This window comes from Convolutriloba macropyga, chromosome 2 (assembly GCF_964194025.1).
Source record: "Convolutriloba macropyga chromosome 2, txConMacr16.3, whole genome shotgun sequence".
In the NCBI taxonomy this organism is placed as follows: domain Eukaryota; kingdom Metazoa; phylum Xenacoelomorpha; order Acoela; family Convolutidae; genus Convolutriloba; species Convolutriloba macropyga.
This window is the reverse complement of record NC_134469.1, coordinates 80,141,198-80,157,370: the sequence shown is the minus strand read 5'-3', so window position 1 is coordinate 80,157,370 and position 16,173 is coordinate 80,141,198. Positions and strand designations below refer to the sequence as shown.

General features: G+C 37.2%; 1 protein-coding gene across 4 annotated transcripts in view; it reads right to left on the bottom strand.

The window, feature by feature from the left end:
- Positions 1 to 4,344: 4,344 nt before the first annotated feature.
- The window catches only part of LOC142334769 (uncharacterized), a 56,188-nt gene continuing 44,359 nt past the window's right edge, over positions 4,345 to 16,173 (bottom strand). For 2 of the 4 annotated variants that reach the window (XM_075383057.1, XM_075383056.1), the window contains exons 13-14: positions 15,805 to 15,951; positions 4,346 to 5,214 (exon numbers count right to left, since the gene is read on the bottom strand). In XM_075383057.1, the coding sequence (XP_075239172.1) occupies positions 4,476 to 5,214; positions 15,805 to 15,951 (886 nt within the window). In that variant the 3' untranslated portion in view covers positions 4,346 to 4,475. Of the gene's footprint in view, positions 5,215 to 15,340; positions 15,421 to 15,804; positions 15,952 to 16,173 lie in introns of all 4 variants that reach the window. The other 2 variants (XM_075383058.1, XM_075383055.1) reach the window with 2 other exon arrangements.

Below are 16,173 nucleotides of genomic sequence, written 5' to 3'. Positions count from 1 at the left end.
TCACCACTGTTTACTACTTATTCACAAGAAATTCCAGTTTACAATGAATTGCTAGGTTGCACAAGTGGATAAAATAATTAAACCCGCAAGTTTTACAAATCAAAACAAATCAGAAGTCCCCAATTAATCAGAACAAATTAAGGAAATCAAGCTTGTGCTTGAGCACCGGGGGCTAGATAAATTCAAAAAATGACAAATTTCTAACAAAATTTTCCAAAGAACTGCATTTTCAATTTAAAAAAAACTGCTAAGTTTCGTCACATTAAATCCTTCAAAAAACCACTCCATTACCAATTGAAGCCTTGGAGTAACATATCAAACCGTAGAGGAGATTCCTTGTCAACTGTGGCTAAAAAAAACTAAAAAATGACAAAAATTTTCAAAACATAACCGACTAACGTCAGGCAAATTGCTCTCAAAAGACCGGCGATCGATTGGCTTTGTCAGTAGCTAGCCACGAATAAGTGAGACTAGCCTTATCTTAATTGAAAGGGCGTGAGGAGAGCGCAACGGTAGCTGCACTGGGGAGGGGAGCTGATGGGGGTGGGCAACAGTGGGGTGCAACGATGGGCGGTTTTTGTGGCTGCACGGCACCCTTGCGGCCTGTACGACTGAACGACGTAAAGTTGCCGAGATTGAGGGGCGGTGAAGTGAGAGGGGGCTGATCTCGGATCTGGGTGGGGGGTTGTGAGGAGGGTCAATATCAAAGAACCTCCCTTCACACCATAAGTTTAAATCTTCAAAACAGTTTCTGTTAATCGCATAGTTGGAGACTTGTCAGCTGAAAGGCTTTATCTAGTGAGCTGAAAGGCACTTAATGCCCACTGGGCGCTACCTGTTTATCCCGTTTTTGAGGAAGAAAAGTCAAATCGCATACACGGAAACTTGTGAGCTGAAAGGCTCTATATAGTGAGCTGAAAGGCTCTATATAGTAAGCTGAAAGGCACTTAGTGCCCGCTGGGTGCTATTTGCTGATGCTCTATCTAGTGATCTTAAAGGGAATTACTGAGCGCTACCTGTTTATCCCGTTTTTGAGGAAGAAAAGTCAAATGGGTCAGATGGAAAATCTGTCAAGCAAAAAGCAAATAAAAAGATCGACAGTACTAATATAATTGCTACAAGTTTGTTTGAGAGCCATTAAAAAAATTGATAAAAATTATAAGTTTTATCAAAAAATTATTAAAATTTGTGATATGAAAATGTTAAAAACCAATCCATTGCAAAAATGAAAATTTTTTAGTAACCTATTATCAAACCCTAGAGGAAATTTTCTTCCGCCTGGGGCTACATAAACTCACAAAATGACGAAATTTGAACAAACAACTCAAGAGCTGCAAGTTATGTAAACAAAATTGCGGAAATTAGTCATATTAAAACGTTGAAACGATTCCATTACCACTAGAAGCCTTGCAGTAGCATATTATCAAACCCGAGATGAGGTTCCTTGTCCACTGGGGCTGAAGAACGCAAAGAAAGCCAAAATTTTTAAAAATTAATAAAAATTGCAAGTTTTATCAAACAATTGCCAAAATTTGTGACAAGATGTTGAAAACCATTCCATTGCAAATCGAAAAAAATCGGTATCCTATAATCAAACCCTAGAGCAAAATTCCTTGCCCCTGTGGCTGGCAAATCCTAATTCATGGAAACAAATTTCAAAATCTTTAAAAAACTTTAAATTCGGGATGTTAAAATGGTGAAAATTATTCCATTAACCCTAGAAACATTGCAGTGTCGTATTATCAAACCCCAGAGGAGGTTCTTTGGCACCTAGGTCTGAAATCAAAAAACTTAACAATTGTAAAAATTAGTATAAACTTGCTTGTTTATGATTGAAGTACTAAATTATATAGCTCACAAAACGTCCATAAATAATAATCATGTCTTGAAAAAGACCTTCATCGACTTTCGTTTTAACCTTGAAATATCGTTTTAATCTTGAATATCGGCCTTCCCAGTGGCTTCACCACTCTAAGCACTTGACAACCGAGTCTGAGGTCCTCCAAGGAATTTTGATGCCCACTGAGCTTTACCTGTTTATCCCTTTTTGAAAGCTGAAAGTCACGGAAAAAGATAAAAACAACTTACAAAAAAAGAAAAAGACTGAGCACATTTAAAATCCAATTCTTCAATTGTAAGAAACCAAAAGAAGGTCAATAATAGCCCCAGCTATCGATGTGCGGCTATTAAAAACTCAAAGTTTGAGATTACTTTGGCTACATTGAAAATCTGATTGTTGAGAACAGCATATTTTACCATGAAACTGAACTTAATGGTACCCTATTTAGCTATTTTGCCAGAACTTTTTTGATATTTTCTGAGAGTCCCAAGTGAGCTTTTGTGCTGCGAAAAGGCCGCACTCATCTCAGTTCAAATCCTTTTAAGTACTCGTGGTCTATACAAAGATATCCGAATGACTTCGGACAAACTGCTCTCAAAAGACTGGCTGGTTGTAATAGATACCTTAAACTAGGTAGACTAGCCTGAATTTGGGGGGGGGGGGGTTAGTGTTGGTTAGAGGCAGAGTGAATGGGTGTCAGGATGTTAACTCTATGAAATGTCTAGCACAAAAAGAATTGGCCGTTGGACCGTATCTAGAACTGCTCAGCGACTTGATGCATTAGGGTTTTTCCCGCTCAAGCCATTTATCAGGACGAAAAACCTAAAAATCTCAGACGGCGACTGTTAGAAATAAATACAATAACGAGCAACACATCTATTCTAACTTATATAAAATTCGTCTAAGAGTAATTAAACCTACTTCTGTGGCCAGAAAGACGCAATCCCGCATAGATAACTGGAAAACATAAACCGACTAACGTCGGACAAAATTGCTATCAGGTTTTTGTTATTGCCGATATTATTACAATCGCTTTTATTTTGGAAACAGACTTAATTTATGAATAAAGGCAATTCAGGTCACGCAAGAATCCAGAAGTCAAGCTTGAAAAGGTCACTAGAGATGTGGAGTCGAAAGAATAATCCAAAAGAAAACGCTCTAGCAAAATTTTGCATTAACAAAACACACTTTACACTAATTGCTTCAGACTATGTTCGAGACCAATTAAATATTTCTTACTTCTGGCTGCCAAGTTTTATGTTTCCTTCATTTTATTTTTTTCCTCTAGCACCTTTGCGTAATTGGGGCCTGAGTCGGCTGAGCCATGCTGGTCAACGGAAGACTTTATTTCGCATGCGAATTCAGATGCCTGTCAGACATGCGATTAATGCTAGCGATTCATGACGTCACTTCGGGTGGTTTCTCCGCAATAATTCAGCATCTTCCTTCGACATACGAGAAAAAGAAGAAACTAATAATCAAATTAAAATGTATTTATCTGAAAATAAACATTTGGGAATCATACTCAAAGACGAAACTATGTAATTGTTACGCAACAGAAAATAACCTTTACATCAGCGACTATATACAATTAGTTATCAGCATGGTTCGTATTCGGTGCAGGCAGGCGGGGCATGAAACAACGGGCAATATCGGGCACATTAGGATATGCAGTACCAAAAAAAACTACACTTTTGCTTTGTCCCTTAGGAATGAGGGGAAGACACTTACATAGCACGAAATTCTAAAATACAACTTTAAGTTAGCACCTGGTTTCAGAAACGCGGAAAAAAACAAATAAATGCAGCTAAAGCTGGACTGTTCCAATTTTCGAAATGCTTCAAGCAATGATGTAAGAAGCGATAACAATAATTTCGTTTCTCTTTGAAATTCAAGTTTAGCTGCATTTAACTCGGTCTAAGACTTTACTCAACTTAGTGTAAGAATTGTTAACTTTATGTAAGAAATGCGCTGAATAATCAGCTGAATTTTTGCAATAAATGGGTGGCAAAGAGTTAAGATATTTTCAGTCACCACATTCATCACAGCAATGAACTTACAGCATATTTCAAACAGATTATGTCAATGTTCGCTAATTTCTTACACATTTCACTCACAGCCGCTGAGACCTCGCCCTGGGTTTCAAGAAAAGAAGAACAGCTCTTTTGTTGTACGAAAGCAGCACCTCACTGATTAGTTAACTGGAAGAAGGTTATTTTGATGGCACTGCAAAAATAGACAAGGCGAGTCACCAATGCATCCTACCACAAACTTTTTTCCTATGCTCTTCGACGATTCGTATTTTCATTTATAAAAGCCCAGATACAAATGCGAGAGAGAAACCATGGTACCATGGTAAGATTTGGAACTATTCATCGCCCCCTCCCCTCTATGGGTGGGAATGGGATGTCAAAAAAACTTACTGATACCTTAAAACCTTCAGAATACCATAAATAAATAGTAATTTCTAGTCCCTTCTCACAAAATAATGACAGCAAAAATTCACACGCATTAGGTTGGTAACGTGAGCCAGATAATTCCAATTTTTTGTTCACGGTTGGAGGGGGAGGAGGAGGGTTGTTCCGAAAATTAGTAGTAAACTAGTAATCAATTAACTAATTACAATCAAATCAGTTCAAAAACAGCCTTCGTCCCATTGAGAACCTGGATCGTCTCCGCCTACGAACTCGTCACCACTGTACACGTCCATAAAGTCCGAGGGCGAATCTCTTGGTTGTGCTGGAATGAGGTACTTGAGTGGCAGAATACTATCGTCTCCTACCAGCCCAACTCCTCCGCCCGATTCCAGTCCAAGTTCCGTCGCGTTCCCATAACCGACGTCATGAGTATCTACAATGCCTTCATTGACGTACATTGTGCCATTCTGGGAATAACTTGGTTCGCGTTGAGTCCTCGCATCGCGCTCAACGCTCGATTGCGCTGTTGGCTGTTTTTGGGATTTACCTGGTCTTTTGGCTATCGGTTTTACCAACCGGAACGGACTATGAGTTGAATGATCAATGTCACTCGACATGGCTGTCACAGAGTTGCTGTTTTCGGGAACTTGGTCAACTAGATGACTTCCTTGAAGGACTTCGTAGCTTGCTGACAGGTGTGTAGTAGATGAAGAAGGGGTTGATTGTTTGTTGGGAGGTGGGTACTTAGTTGCACGATTAGGAGCCGGGCGAGAGACCTGGTCGGCCGACTGATATGGTCTGACAGAATTTGACGACGCAGAGGAGGCGTTTTTGTTAACAGCAGCTGATTGAGATTGATTAATATTGTATGAAGAATGACGTGATGAAGAAGGAGGAAGCATGTTTGGAGTTTCTTCAGCTGTGGGTAGACTCTGAGATGGAACTTCTGGAAGTCTCCTGCAAAAAGTTGCAGGGTTGCCTTTGTTAAATAATGCTGTGAGTTCAATCATATAAATTGCCATGTAAAAATTGATCTTTCACGTTATAATGACGAACTTACATGTTTGTGTGAAACAGAGTTTGTTCGAGTTCAGAAGTAAAACTGCTGGTTTATAAAACTCAATGTCATTGCATTTGACATTTTTTTAAAAAAAGCTATAGCTATGTAAGATTGATGGAAATATTTCTACCGTACAAAGTTACCGCCATATAGAACTCGTGGCCAAATGTCCACCATCTTCTACAAACGGCCAGCAACCGACCAACGAATGATAAAAGACGCCGTATCAGAAATGTAAGAATGTTTGACCCAATTATTGGCGAGAATGAACCCAATAGATCGAGAATGAAAAACTATTTTTTATCGATACGGCTGGTGCTTTTCTGTGCGTGTCTCACAAAAATCGAACACAGTCAAAACTGCCTTTCAGAAATTAGTTGAATCAACAAAGTATTAAGACAATGAAAGAAGGGTGACGTCTGACTGGAACTAACCGCTTTAAGAAACGGGTTTTAGAAAAGAAAGACGAAAAATAAAGCATTCTTCACAAATCAACATTTAAATACTTTAAAACCACAAAACAAAACCATTTCTGGAAAAAATTATCAAACAAAGATTATGGCATGCATTTATTTGACATCTACAATTTGAAAAACACCGAGATTGCCCGAAAAAGGCCGCCATTGATACCCATATCCCCCATTGGATTGAAAGAACAGGAAAAATGAAACATAGCTGGCAGAAAAAAAACCGCAATAGCCTTGTAGATCTGCGCTGCGGTCTCAAAAAATTCGTAAAAGAAACAGTACAAATAAGAAATTTCTTTTTATTAAATGCTGAGATATTATATTTTGATTAAGACTCTGTTTAACTTATTGCTCCTTCTAATAGCAGCTCAAAATATTCTTCAATCAGACTGACAGCCACTTGTCTTATCGTTTTGAATTGAAGTAAAGACACGTCAATTTCAGAATGAGGAAGTCATTTTTGACAATGAGGTAAGTCACGTGTGACTGAAAACTTGATCACGTTAATGAACAAAAAAATTAGCTCTACTAAAAGTAAAAAATGACGTCACGCACGCAGTTCAGTCAGAACTGCAAAAACAAACGAACAAAAGGCAGATTTCACATGATTTTGACGCCATATGGTCGTAACAAAAATCTTGACGAAATAAAAACAGCAGGACAAGTCCTGACATAAAATTCCAAGAACTTTCATTGACTAAACAAAAAACTAGACCTAGAGTGGACTATGAATGGATTGAGAAAACCACTTAGACAAAAATTGATAAAAATTTAAAAAAAACAGTAAAAACAGAAAAAAAATTCCGCAATTGAACACAACAATCACAATCGAGACTGCGAATTTTTATTCAAACACCGTTTTCTCACTCTACTTGAAAACTTGACTAAAAACATTTCACGCCGCAAAACCACTCGCTTCTTCTCTACTTCTTGTTTCGATGTGACCAAAATCACTACTCTAATTGGAATGCAAAAATGAAAGTGTGTGAACGGCTCTCAAAAAACATCTCATTCACAAAACCATTTATAAACAGCGAACTATATTGATGTCATTTTGTAGTTTAACAAAACCATGTTTCTTAAGGAGAGGACAAAGGGGCTAGGAATAAAACCAATACTTCAGATTTTGAGACAACTTTTTTTATACTGTGAACCTTGGATAACGTTCATCAACTTCATAATGGCATTTCTGTTAAGTGAACTTTTGAGTTTTATCTGAAATTCATAGGTAGGCGAGAGGACTAGAGGGAGGGATCAATGGTACAAAAATTGTTTTTAAAATGTGATTATAACTTGGAGTAATATTGCCTCAAAAATTGAATTTTTACTTCGTGATAATAGGGGATGCTAAATTACCTTTGCCGTTGTATAAATGAATTAAGTAAATCAGATTACGCTAAAAAACTTGTTGCAAAAATTTAAACGAAAAACCAGCTCGAACAAGCAAAAGGTTTACAACAAAAAGGCGTTAACGACTACAAAAATTGCATCGTATTTCGCTTGAGAGCAGGCAATGACACCGGTCGAAGATTTATGAGTGAATGATTGAAAATGGTACCGCCAAATCCAGATTGATTGGGCCACCAATAATGAATATAATGAACTCGTTTCGACAATGGTTCAAATTAACCACAAATAATTTGGTCTACCGAGCATGGTTCTAACATTTCTTTTTCTTCTCAGCCTTTTTTACTTGTATAGCATAGCCATAAGGACATTCGAATTTTACCCTGGTTACACACTTTTTGTACAAATATAAGGGAAGTATTCTATGCTATTTGTTCTTTGATTATACTTTGATTATACTATATTATGGTATATTCACACTCATTGTGAGAGGTGGGGGTGGGGGTAGGCTCTATGCCCACAAAGCTGACAAAAGCGACCTTTCTGAAATGTCTGTCTATTGTACAGATTGCAACGTGAATGCTTCTATAATCAGGTGAAATGAGTGAGTGTCAAAAAGGAAAAGATTCGGTTCTAGAAATATGTGAAAGGTGTGCCCGTTCGACTCTTTCGGGGACGTTTCTGTCATAGCCGAGAACCAAATGCATATACTCAAGAGCGCCGATATCACCCAAAACTAAAGGGTCATAAGTTGGTCACATTAAAGAGACCAATGTTGATCAAACGTCGAGCTACCAGTACTTTTTGTCCGTTGTGCCTGCGTCCAGACACATTTTCTTGCTATTATAGAGGTTTCTATAGTCTGATAAGATGAGGGGAAGGATATTGGAATATACTATTTTTCCTCATTTAAACGCCTCTAACAGTTGATTTAGACCTCAACCTTATCTCGAAGCCAATAGATAAAAAATATATGGAAAGATTCCTGTAGTTTGCTTGGATCCTCAAAATTTGGCACAAAGCACCACTGGGAACCCGACCCGAATCATTAATGCTATCGCTCAGAAACGCTAGCAAGCAACCAGCATTTCCAAATCCCAACACCCCAGTTTGCAACATTTCTAGCTCAGAATGCCAAGCCTATGAAAGGAGCGTTAGAAAGGAAGCTTTCGTTAGCCCGTTTTTGTAGCAAACCCTTTGTAGCATCGTAGCAGAGATGTCAAACAAAGCAACGACAAAATTTATTTATACGCAAAATTAGCATATTAAGATGAAATTCATTCATGATTGTAGCAAGGATCAGCTTCATTTTGGCCATGCGAGAAAACCGCAAATTGATTTACAGGGCGTGAAGACATTTTCGTTTTGAACAGAATATTCGGAAACATGACCTGACCACTGTCAAAAAGCTGCTTCAAAACGATTTAACATCCGCCTCAAATCTACAACCAACAAGGAGGCTCGGTAATGTGCGTTTGCCCATAATTTCCCACCCTGCTCAATCACATTTTGACTTATATGTTTTATGGCCAAAATCCTTTACAATATAGGACCATTCTTTCAGAGATCTTGGATAACTCCCTAAGTATAAATTTGTACAGATAATCACTAACATGCGATACTGATTAGCAAATATTTGAACAAAATTTGTAGAAAATAAACGCGTTCAAAATGTTTTAAAAAAATAAGGTCAGAAAAATTGAAGTAGAAACACTGCGATTCATCCATGCTTTCAATTAAGTGAGGCTAATTATATAGCCTGCAAACAAGCTAAAAGACTCTGGAACAGCTGCCAAAAAACAAAAATTTCTTAAATGTTGAACATTTGATCGCCCTCATTTGGAGATTTTCCCCACGCTCCTCATGCAATTGAATATGCTTCCACCTATGTTAAACTCTTAAAAAAAGTTGGGCCATGTTAGCTTTAATTGCACCTCGTCGATATGTAATATCTGCACCTTGTCAGAGAGACAACCGACTAACGTCAGGCGAATTGCTCTCAAACGACCGGCGAGCGGTTGGCTTTGGCAGTAGCTAGCTACCTTTTAGTGAGGCTAGCTTTACTTAAATGAAGGGGCGTGAGGTGAGCGCAACGGAGGGGGTGTTGATGCGGGGCAACAGTGAGGGGGAACTAATTGCGGGAAGGGGGGTTTCAACCTCTAAGAATCGCCCTTCACACCATAAGTATAAGTCTCAAAAACAGTTTCTCTTAATCGCATACTTGGTGACCAGTGAGCTGAAGAGCTCTAAGAGCACTTGATGCCCTCTGGGTGCCACCTGTTTATCCCGTTTTTGAGCTCGAGAAGTCAAATGGTTCAATCAAAAAATCGGTCAAGCGAAAAATCGAATTAAAAAAAGACCAACAAGACTAATATAACTGCTGCAAACTTCATTTGAGAGCAATTAATCAGGTGAAACTAGTGATTAAAAAAATTAGGTTATAGAAATGTGCGAAACGTGTGCCTGTTCGACTCTTTCGAGGATGTTTGTCATAGGATGGATATTGGAATAATAATATACCATTTTTCCTCATTCATTTATTTCCTCAATTTCCGACCCCGCTCAATCACATTTTTGACTTAATTGTCTATCAAATGAGGAAGAGAGAAAACTTTCATAAAATCAAATATTGTTCACAAATATTTGGTGTATGGATCCATTTGAAAAATTGCTTTAACCTCAAATCATTAAACAAATTAGATAATGTCTCATTAAAGAGCCGATGATAAGAAAAAAGACACGACAAACAAAGATATAGGACCTGTCATTACTGAGTATAGTTATCAAGCAGACAAAGCCAAAAAGAAGCAAAGTTAAAAACTATGTTTTCTTTTTGAAAACAACAAACAAGTCAAGAAAACCATTGGCTATCAACTGAAATAACTAAAAAGCTTCATTAAAACTTCCTTAGGTATATAAATGAAGATTTTTATAAATGAAGCTTTGTATAAATGAAGTATCAGATTCTCTAGATTCTGATACAACTGCAAGGAGCAAACAGCCGGCAAACTGCCAGAAAATAGCCACCGATGATCCGCTTGACGCACATTGGGATTGAATCAGAAAAAAAAGCTGGAAATTGACAGAATATTTCTAAGTGTGGAAAAGTTCTTATTTGTTTTGTAGATTCTGCATATTACCTAAGATTCTAAAATTACACTTAAAAAGCTTCTAAAATGAAGACTCTTAAGCATAATAATAATAACAGCTAGCAATCGCTTTGATGAACTTTGATAACCTAATGTATTATGACTCAATGACCTGGCTTTATATGTTGTTCCCGTTTCCTTTGATTTTGCTCTTTTGACTTTGACCGTATTCACTATATTACGTAATTCAATAAGTCAAAGAATCTAAAATCCATTGAGTTGAAACAGTGAGGGATGTAAGTCTAGCAAGAAAATCGTCACTTAAGGTAAAACGAAAAACGTGATCAAAAGGTCAAAAGAATTTAAAAAGGACAGCGCCTAAATAATAGCACTTGAGAGGCTGACGGCGGCTATGAAAAAGGATACAATACATACAAAAATGTGTCACTTTGGCAATGAGCAAAATTCTTGACTATCTGGACTTCGAAATTTCCTGGAGTTAAGTACTCGATTTGCACTGTTTAATTTGGTTGTTCAATTATTAAAATCTCCATTTTTATAAATTATTAACTGTACATCAAAGCTTACAGAAACTTCATATTAGAAATGCGTAAAAATAGAATTTATTGTGCTGCCAGAGTCAGCCTACCAGACAGACACTTTAGCCAATTTTGTAGCATCTGTTGAAGTAACACAAAACCGCTTAAAAATTTATTGGCCGTTTCGAGCATAAATTATCACAATTAGGGTAGACCAACTTGCCATACCAATTAAAGTCAGACTGTAAAAATTTTGTACTTGAGAAAATCACCAACTGTTCCCAGCTTTTTTAGTAACTCTTTAATTGACTTTTTTTCCTAATCGTTTGGATTTTCAGTCTTATCAAAATTGAAAAAACTGTAAAAAAAAAAAAGACTAACGTCGGGCGAATTGCTCTCAAACGAGCGGCGAGCGGTTGGATTCGTCAGTAGCTAGCCACGGTTTAGTGAGGCTAGCTTTAGATTAATTGAAGGGGCGTAAAGTGAGCGCAGCGGGGGTGCAAAATGGATTGGGGGGACTGATGTTTAGGAGGTGGGTGGGTGGGGGTGTGGGATCAATTTTTAAGAACCGCCCTTCACACCATAAGTATAAGTCTCCAAAACAGTTTCTGTTAATCGTATACTTGGGAACTAGTGGGCTGAACGGCTCTAAGAGAACTTTATGCAAACTGGCGCTATCTCTTTTTCCGTTTCCGAAGAAGAAAGTCAAATGGGTCAGACGAAAAATCGGCCAAGCGAAAAATAGCATAAAAGAGACAAGCAGAATTAATAAACTTGTTACAAATTGATTTTAAGAGCAAATAAAACTGATTTCCAAAAACGCGCGGGTTAGGTAATTTATGATAATAACATTTCCACAATAACACAGTGTTAATGGGATGATATTACGCCACATAACAGCAGCTGAAGAGCGGCATCAACAAAAAGAGAGAGGGAGAGAGAGATAAAAAGTGACCGAGAAAGAGAAGGAAAGCAACCTTAACCGACAGAGAGAGTTAACAATATTTTCCATCATGGGATTCGACTCTGCAACTTTTAGTTTTCTAACCTTGTTAGTAATTAAATCATATAGAAAAGTGAAAAATGCAAAATTAAAAAAACAATTTCAACTTCACAGTAAAAAAAATCGAATCAATTTTTTGTTTCCAAAGTTCTGTCAAGTAACGCATCTCCAAGACTTCAAAAAATTCCTTGGCCAGTAATGGTCGTTACACTCAGAAAAGGACAAAAAATATTTTGAAAAATTTGGGGAACAATGGCAAATTTTAACAAAACCTTGCTAAAATTCAAGATATTATTATCTGAATAACCATTTCATTGTCTCAAGAGACTATCTAGTATCCCTGTGCAACCTCTAAGAACCGCCCTTCACACCCTAAGTATAAGTCTCTTCGACCACCAGCACCACCTCGGTTCGTTGCTAAATGCCGTCTAAAAGCTTGTCTCTGCCTGGACGCCTCTTCCAATTTTTCTTTCGTTGATATGCGTGGAAAAGATCAACTCATCAATAATTTTAAAGCTAGAAAAGACGCGTCATAATTCACCAGTTACCGTATTTAAGAAAGAAACCATAATAATTGTTTTGTACGCCATTGCTAAAGGGCTATCTATTAGCAATACTCATAATTTGAAAACATTGTACGGACCAGCAAACATTGTTTCGCACTGTTTCAGGGGAGGGGGGTTCAAAACGGTTTCAACAGTAGGGGGGCAATCTCTACTAACCGCCCTTCGCACCAAAAGATGTCTCCAACAGATTCTGTGAATCGCATACTTGCAGACTAGTGAGCTGAAAGGCTCTAAGAGCACTAATTGGCCGCCACGCGCTACCTGTTTATACCGTTTTTGAGGATGAAAAGTCAATTGCGTCAGACGAAAAATTGGTCAAGCGAAACATCGCATAAAAAGACCGACAGGACTAAAATAATTGCTACAAACTTCGTTTGAGAGCAATTAAAAACTTTTATCAAAAAATTGCCAAAACTTGTGACATTAAAAAATTGAAAAACTATTCCATGACCAATAAAAATTCGGGAGGGGTGAGACAATAGTGGGGGGTCAACAGTGGAGGGGTCTTAAGAACCTCTTAATAACCCCCTTCACACTATAAGTGTAAGTCTCCAGAACAGTTTGAACTAAAAGGCTCTTAATAGCACTTAATGCCCGCTGGGCGCTACCTGTTTATCCCGTGTTTTAGAGGACGATAAGTCAAAAGCGTCAGACGAAAAATCGCATAAAAAGACCGACAGGACTATTATAATTGCTACAAACTTCGTTTGAGAGCATTTAAAAAACTCTGTAATGAATGCTTTGTTGACCTTCTCCTTTCAAAAAAATCTTGGTTAGCAGAGTCCCTTTGTTAAGGTGTTTGCCAAAAAATGGTTGCTTGAGAAGTCATTCCGTTTTGCTTAGTTGTATAGCTGGTCTAAAAAATTACGAGTACTTTTAATGGCTCCTCGATTAGCCTCAGACGTCATTTCACCGCGGCTTCGCTCAACTCTGGGATCACTAATCAAATCGAACATGCGAAAGTTGTTCTCTAAGAAAACGAAGTGCAACGAGAACAAACAAGGGGGCTCGGTAATGTGCGATCGCACATAAGGTTCCGACACCGACCGCTCATTCACAATTTTGGCATAATTGTCTAACAAATGAGGAACAGATGGAAAACCCAAAAAATCAAGTATTCTCCAAAAAAATGTGTATGAAGGAAAAGATAGCCTCCAAAGCAAATAACTCAGTGGAGTAAAAAATGATGCATTCGATTGATGAGATACACTAATATTAAGAAAGCGAGTCCAAACAACATCAAAATCAAACAACAACAACAAACATTAATTACATCAGCAACTTTATGTCCGTTTAAAAAAAAAAACAAAACAATAGCAAATTCAAAATAGCGTCAGATGAAGTTCAAACTAAACAAAATAACTTGTACATAACCAGAAAAGATATGGGACCAGACCATAATAAGGCTTGCTAACAAGTAGATAATAAAGAACAAAAACAGTGAAGTTAAAAAATACGCTTATTTTTTTTTTTAAAAAAAGGAACAATTAATTTCAAAGTAATTAAAACCATTAGAAATCAACTAAAAGATCCCATAAGTTTACGATTACCAGTGTTTCTAAAGAAGTGAATTAAGAACTATCGGTATTATGAGCTGAAGAATCATTCTTTCATTGCTGACACTAAGCTACAAGTTGATCAAATTAAAAGAAAAATGGATGCAAAGTTCAATAAGCCATTATTTATTTAAAAATCAAATATTTGTAAAAGCCAAAACGACCATAAGCTTTCAAGGAATAAACTAAACACAATAATTTGTAGCTAATTAGGAAGCGAGATGGACCTATCACTAGTGAGCTTTGATTTGAAATTTTCTGTTATTTAATTAATATAAAAAGATCAAACTTTCTCAATAAAAAAGACCGACTGATTACAATCCGAATTATTTTTGGATTGTAACAGTCCAAGATTGTTCCAAAACTAGCCCTGCTAATGCTGTTCGTCCATTAAGAACACTTTATCTTTCGAATGTTATAGATATAGATAATTTTTAGTTAAAAAATCAAAAATAAATGCTGCGTTTTTGATAATCAACGAGTAAAGTTAGCAAAAAACAACAAAGTTTTAATTACAGAGCACTCTAAAGGAGGGGTAGAAAAAGCCCCCTTTGAGCTTCCAAAGATCTGTTAGTGGTGTTTGAGTGTGTACTTCCTTCAAATGTAATCCAAGTGGACTAAAGAAACTTATTTCGTGCTGTTTTTGATGAAAAAGTCTGAATTTTGAAATATTTAGGCGGAATTTTTGACAAAAAAATAAAAAATAGCCGACAATATTTTTCTGTCTTTAAAACTAAAATCAACAACACTTTCTAATAAAAAAAAATTAACAAATTTAATCAAAATTAGTATTTAAGTTAAAAATTCCGGAATATGTGAATAAAATCAACGGACTTCACTCTATTTTCTCAGAAGTTTAAACCTCGATAACTCCCTGTAAAAAACGAAAATAAAAAAAAATCTTTTTAATTCCATATTCTGCGCTGGACAAGCTTTCTAATGATACCAGTCTCAACTCTCTACGATGAATATATCGATCGGCCAAAATTGTCTGAACAAAAAAACCATTTGAGTATATAGTTCCTCCCCCTCAAGAGGGGTCGGAACGAAAACTCAAAAGGATAGCATTCCGGAACAGGCATCGAATCAAAAGGTCAAGCAAAAAATTGCATTAACCCACTCGCGACTACAATATTTAATGAAACTTTGCTTTGGAGCAATTCGCAATAAAAAAATGGTTATGGGCCATTTACTTACCTGAATAACCCTAAATCGCCGAAATGAGCCTTGAATAAATTGAGCATAGCCTGAAGTGGATAGAAATCGTTGCCTCCACTGCAAAGCAAAAAATTCGTTTCACCATTAGCGTAGCTATGAGTATGAATGCCAGCGACAAGTAGCGGGTTAGGAATTTCAGTAGTGGTGTTAAAAGATTAAATGAACATTCGTGCAACAATTATGAACATTAAAAATAACGTAAGAAGTCACTAAGAGGTGTCGTGATGCTTGAACAAACCTTTCGAATGGTACAATAATTGCTTCTATGAAGCTTTGGCTGGTTTGGAGCTAGAAGCTGCGGGTGTTGGCAAGTTCGATCTAAAATGGTCTTGGCTGAAACTCATTGATTAACTAGCACGTTTATGACTAACTATCTAAAGATATTAGCTCATGCAGCAAAAATTATGTTTGACTTCCCCCGGTATCTACTAACACATATTTGCCACTACGATTTGCGGTAGTTTTTATTGGCTACGTCGTAAATTTGAATTTCCTTATGAAACATAGCTTTTAGTAGTAAACTTCCACCAATTGCCACGCAAAATTGGCTTCAGTTGCTTAAAAGCTTAAATTTACTCAATTTTACTTCAAATAAATTTTTATGCGTGAATAATCACACAAGAATTGATGTCAAAAAAGCCCCAGACAAACACTTTGGACAACAACAAAACCAGAGACAAATCAATCTAAAGCAATCAATACCTTCGCCCTCTTGTTGCTGTCCTGGGTCCAGGGATTGCAGAAGAAGCTTTTGGGTTAGGCAAATTAGAGCTGCGTGCACTTGAAGGCCCTCCCGATGCCAGTGGCTGCTGGTTTGTCTGGCCAGGTGCGACTCTTGAAGTTGCAGGTCTGGAAATTGGAATACCAATTATCAGAACATTACTCTCCCAATCTCAAAACTAAGATTAAATGGTGCAAATATGATGATGAAAACAAATTCGGTGCACTTATGATTACGCTTTTTCTAGTAAACTGCTGCGAATTAACTTAGCGCCTGAAATATACCCTGCTGATTGCCAGAAAATAGCCGCCACTGATTACCCAATCGGGATTAAAAGAAGTGAAAAAAAA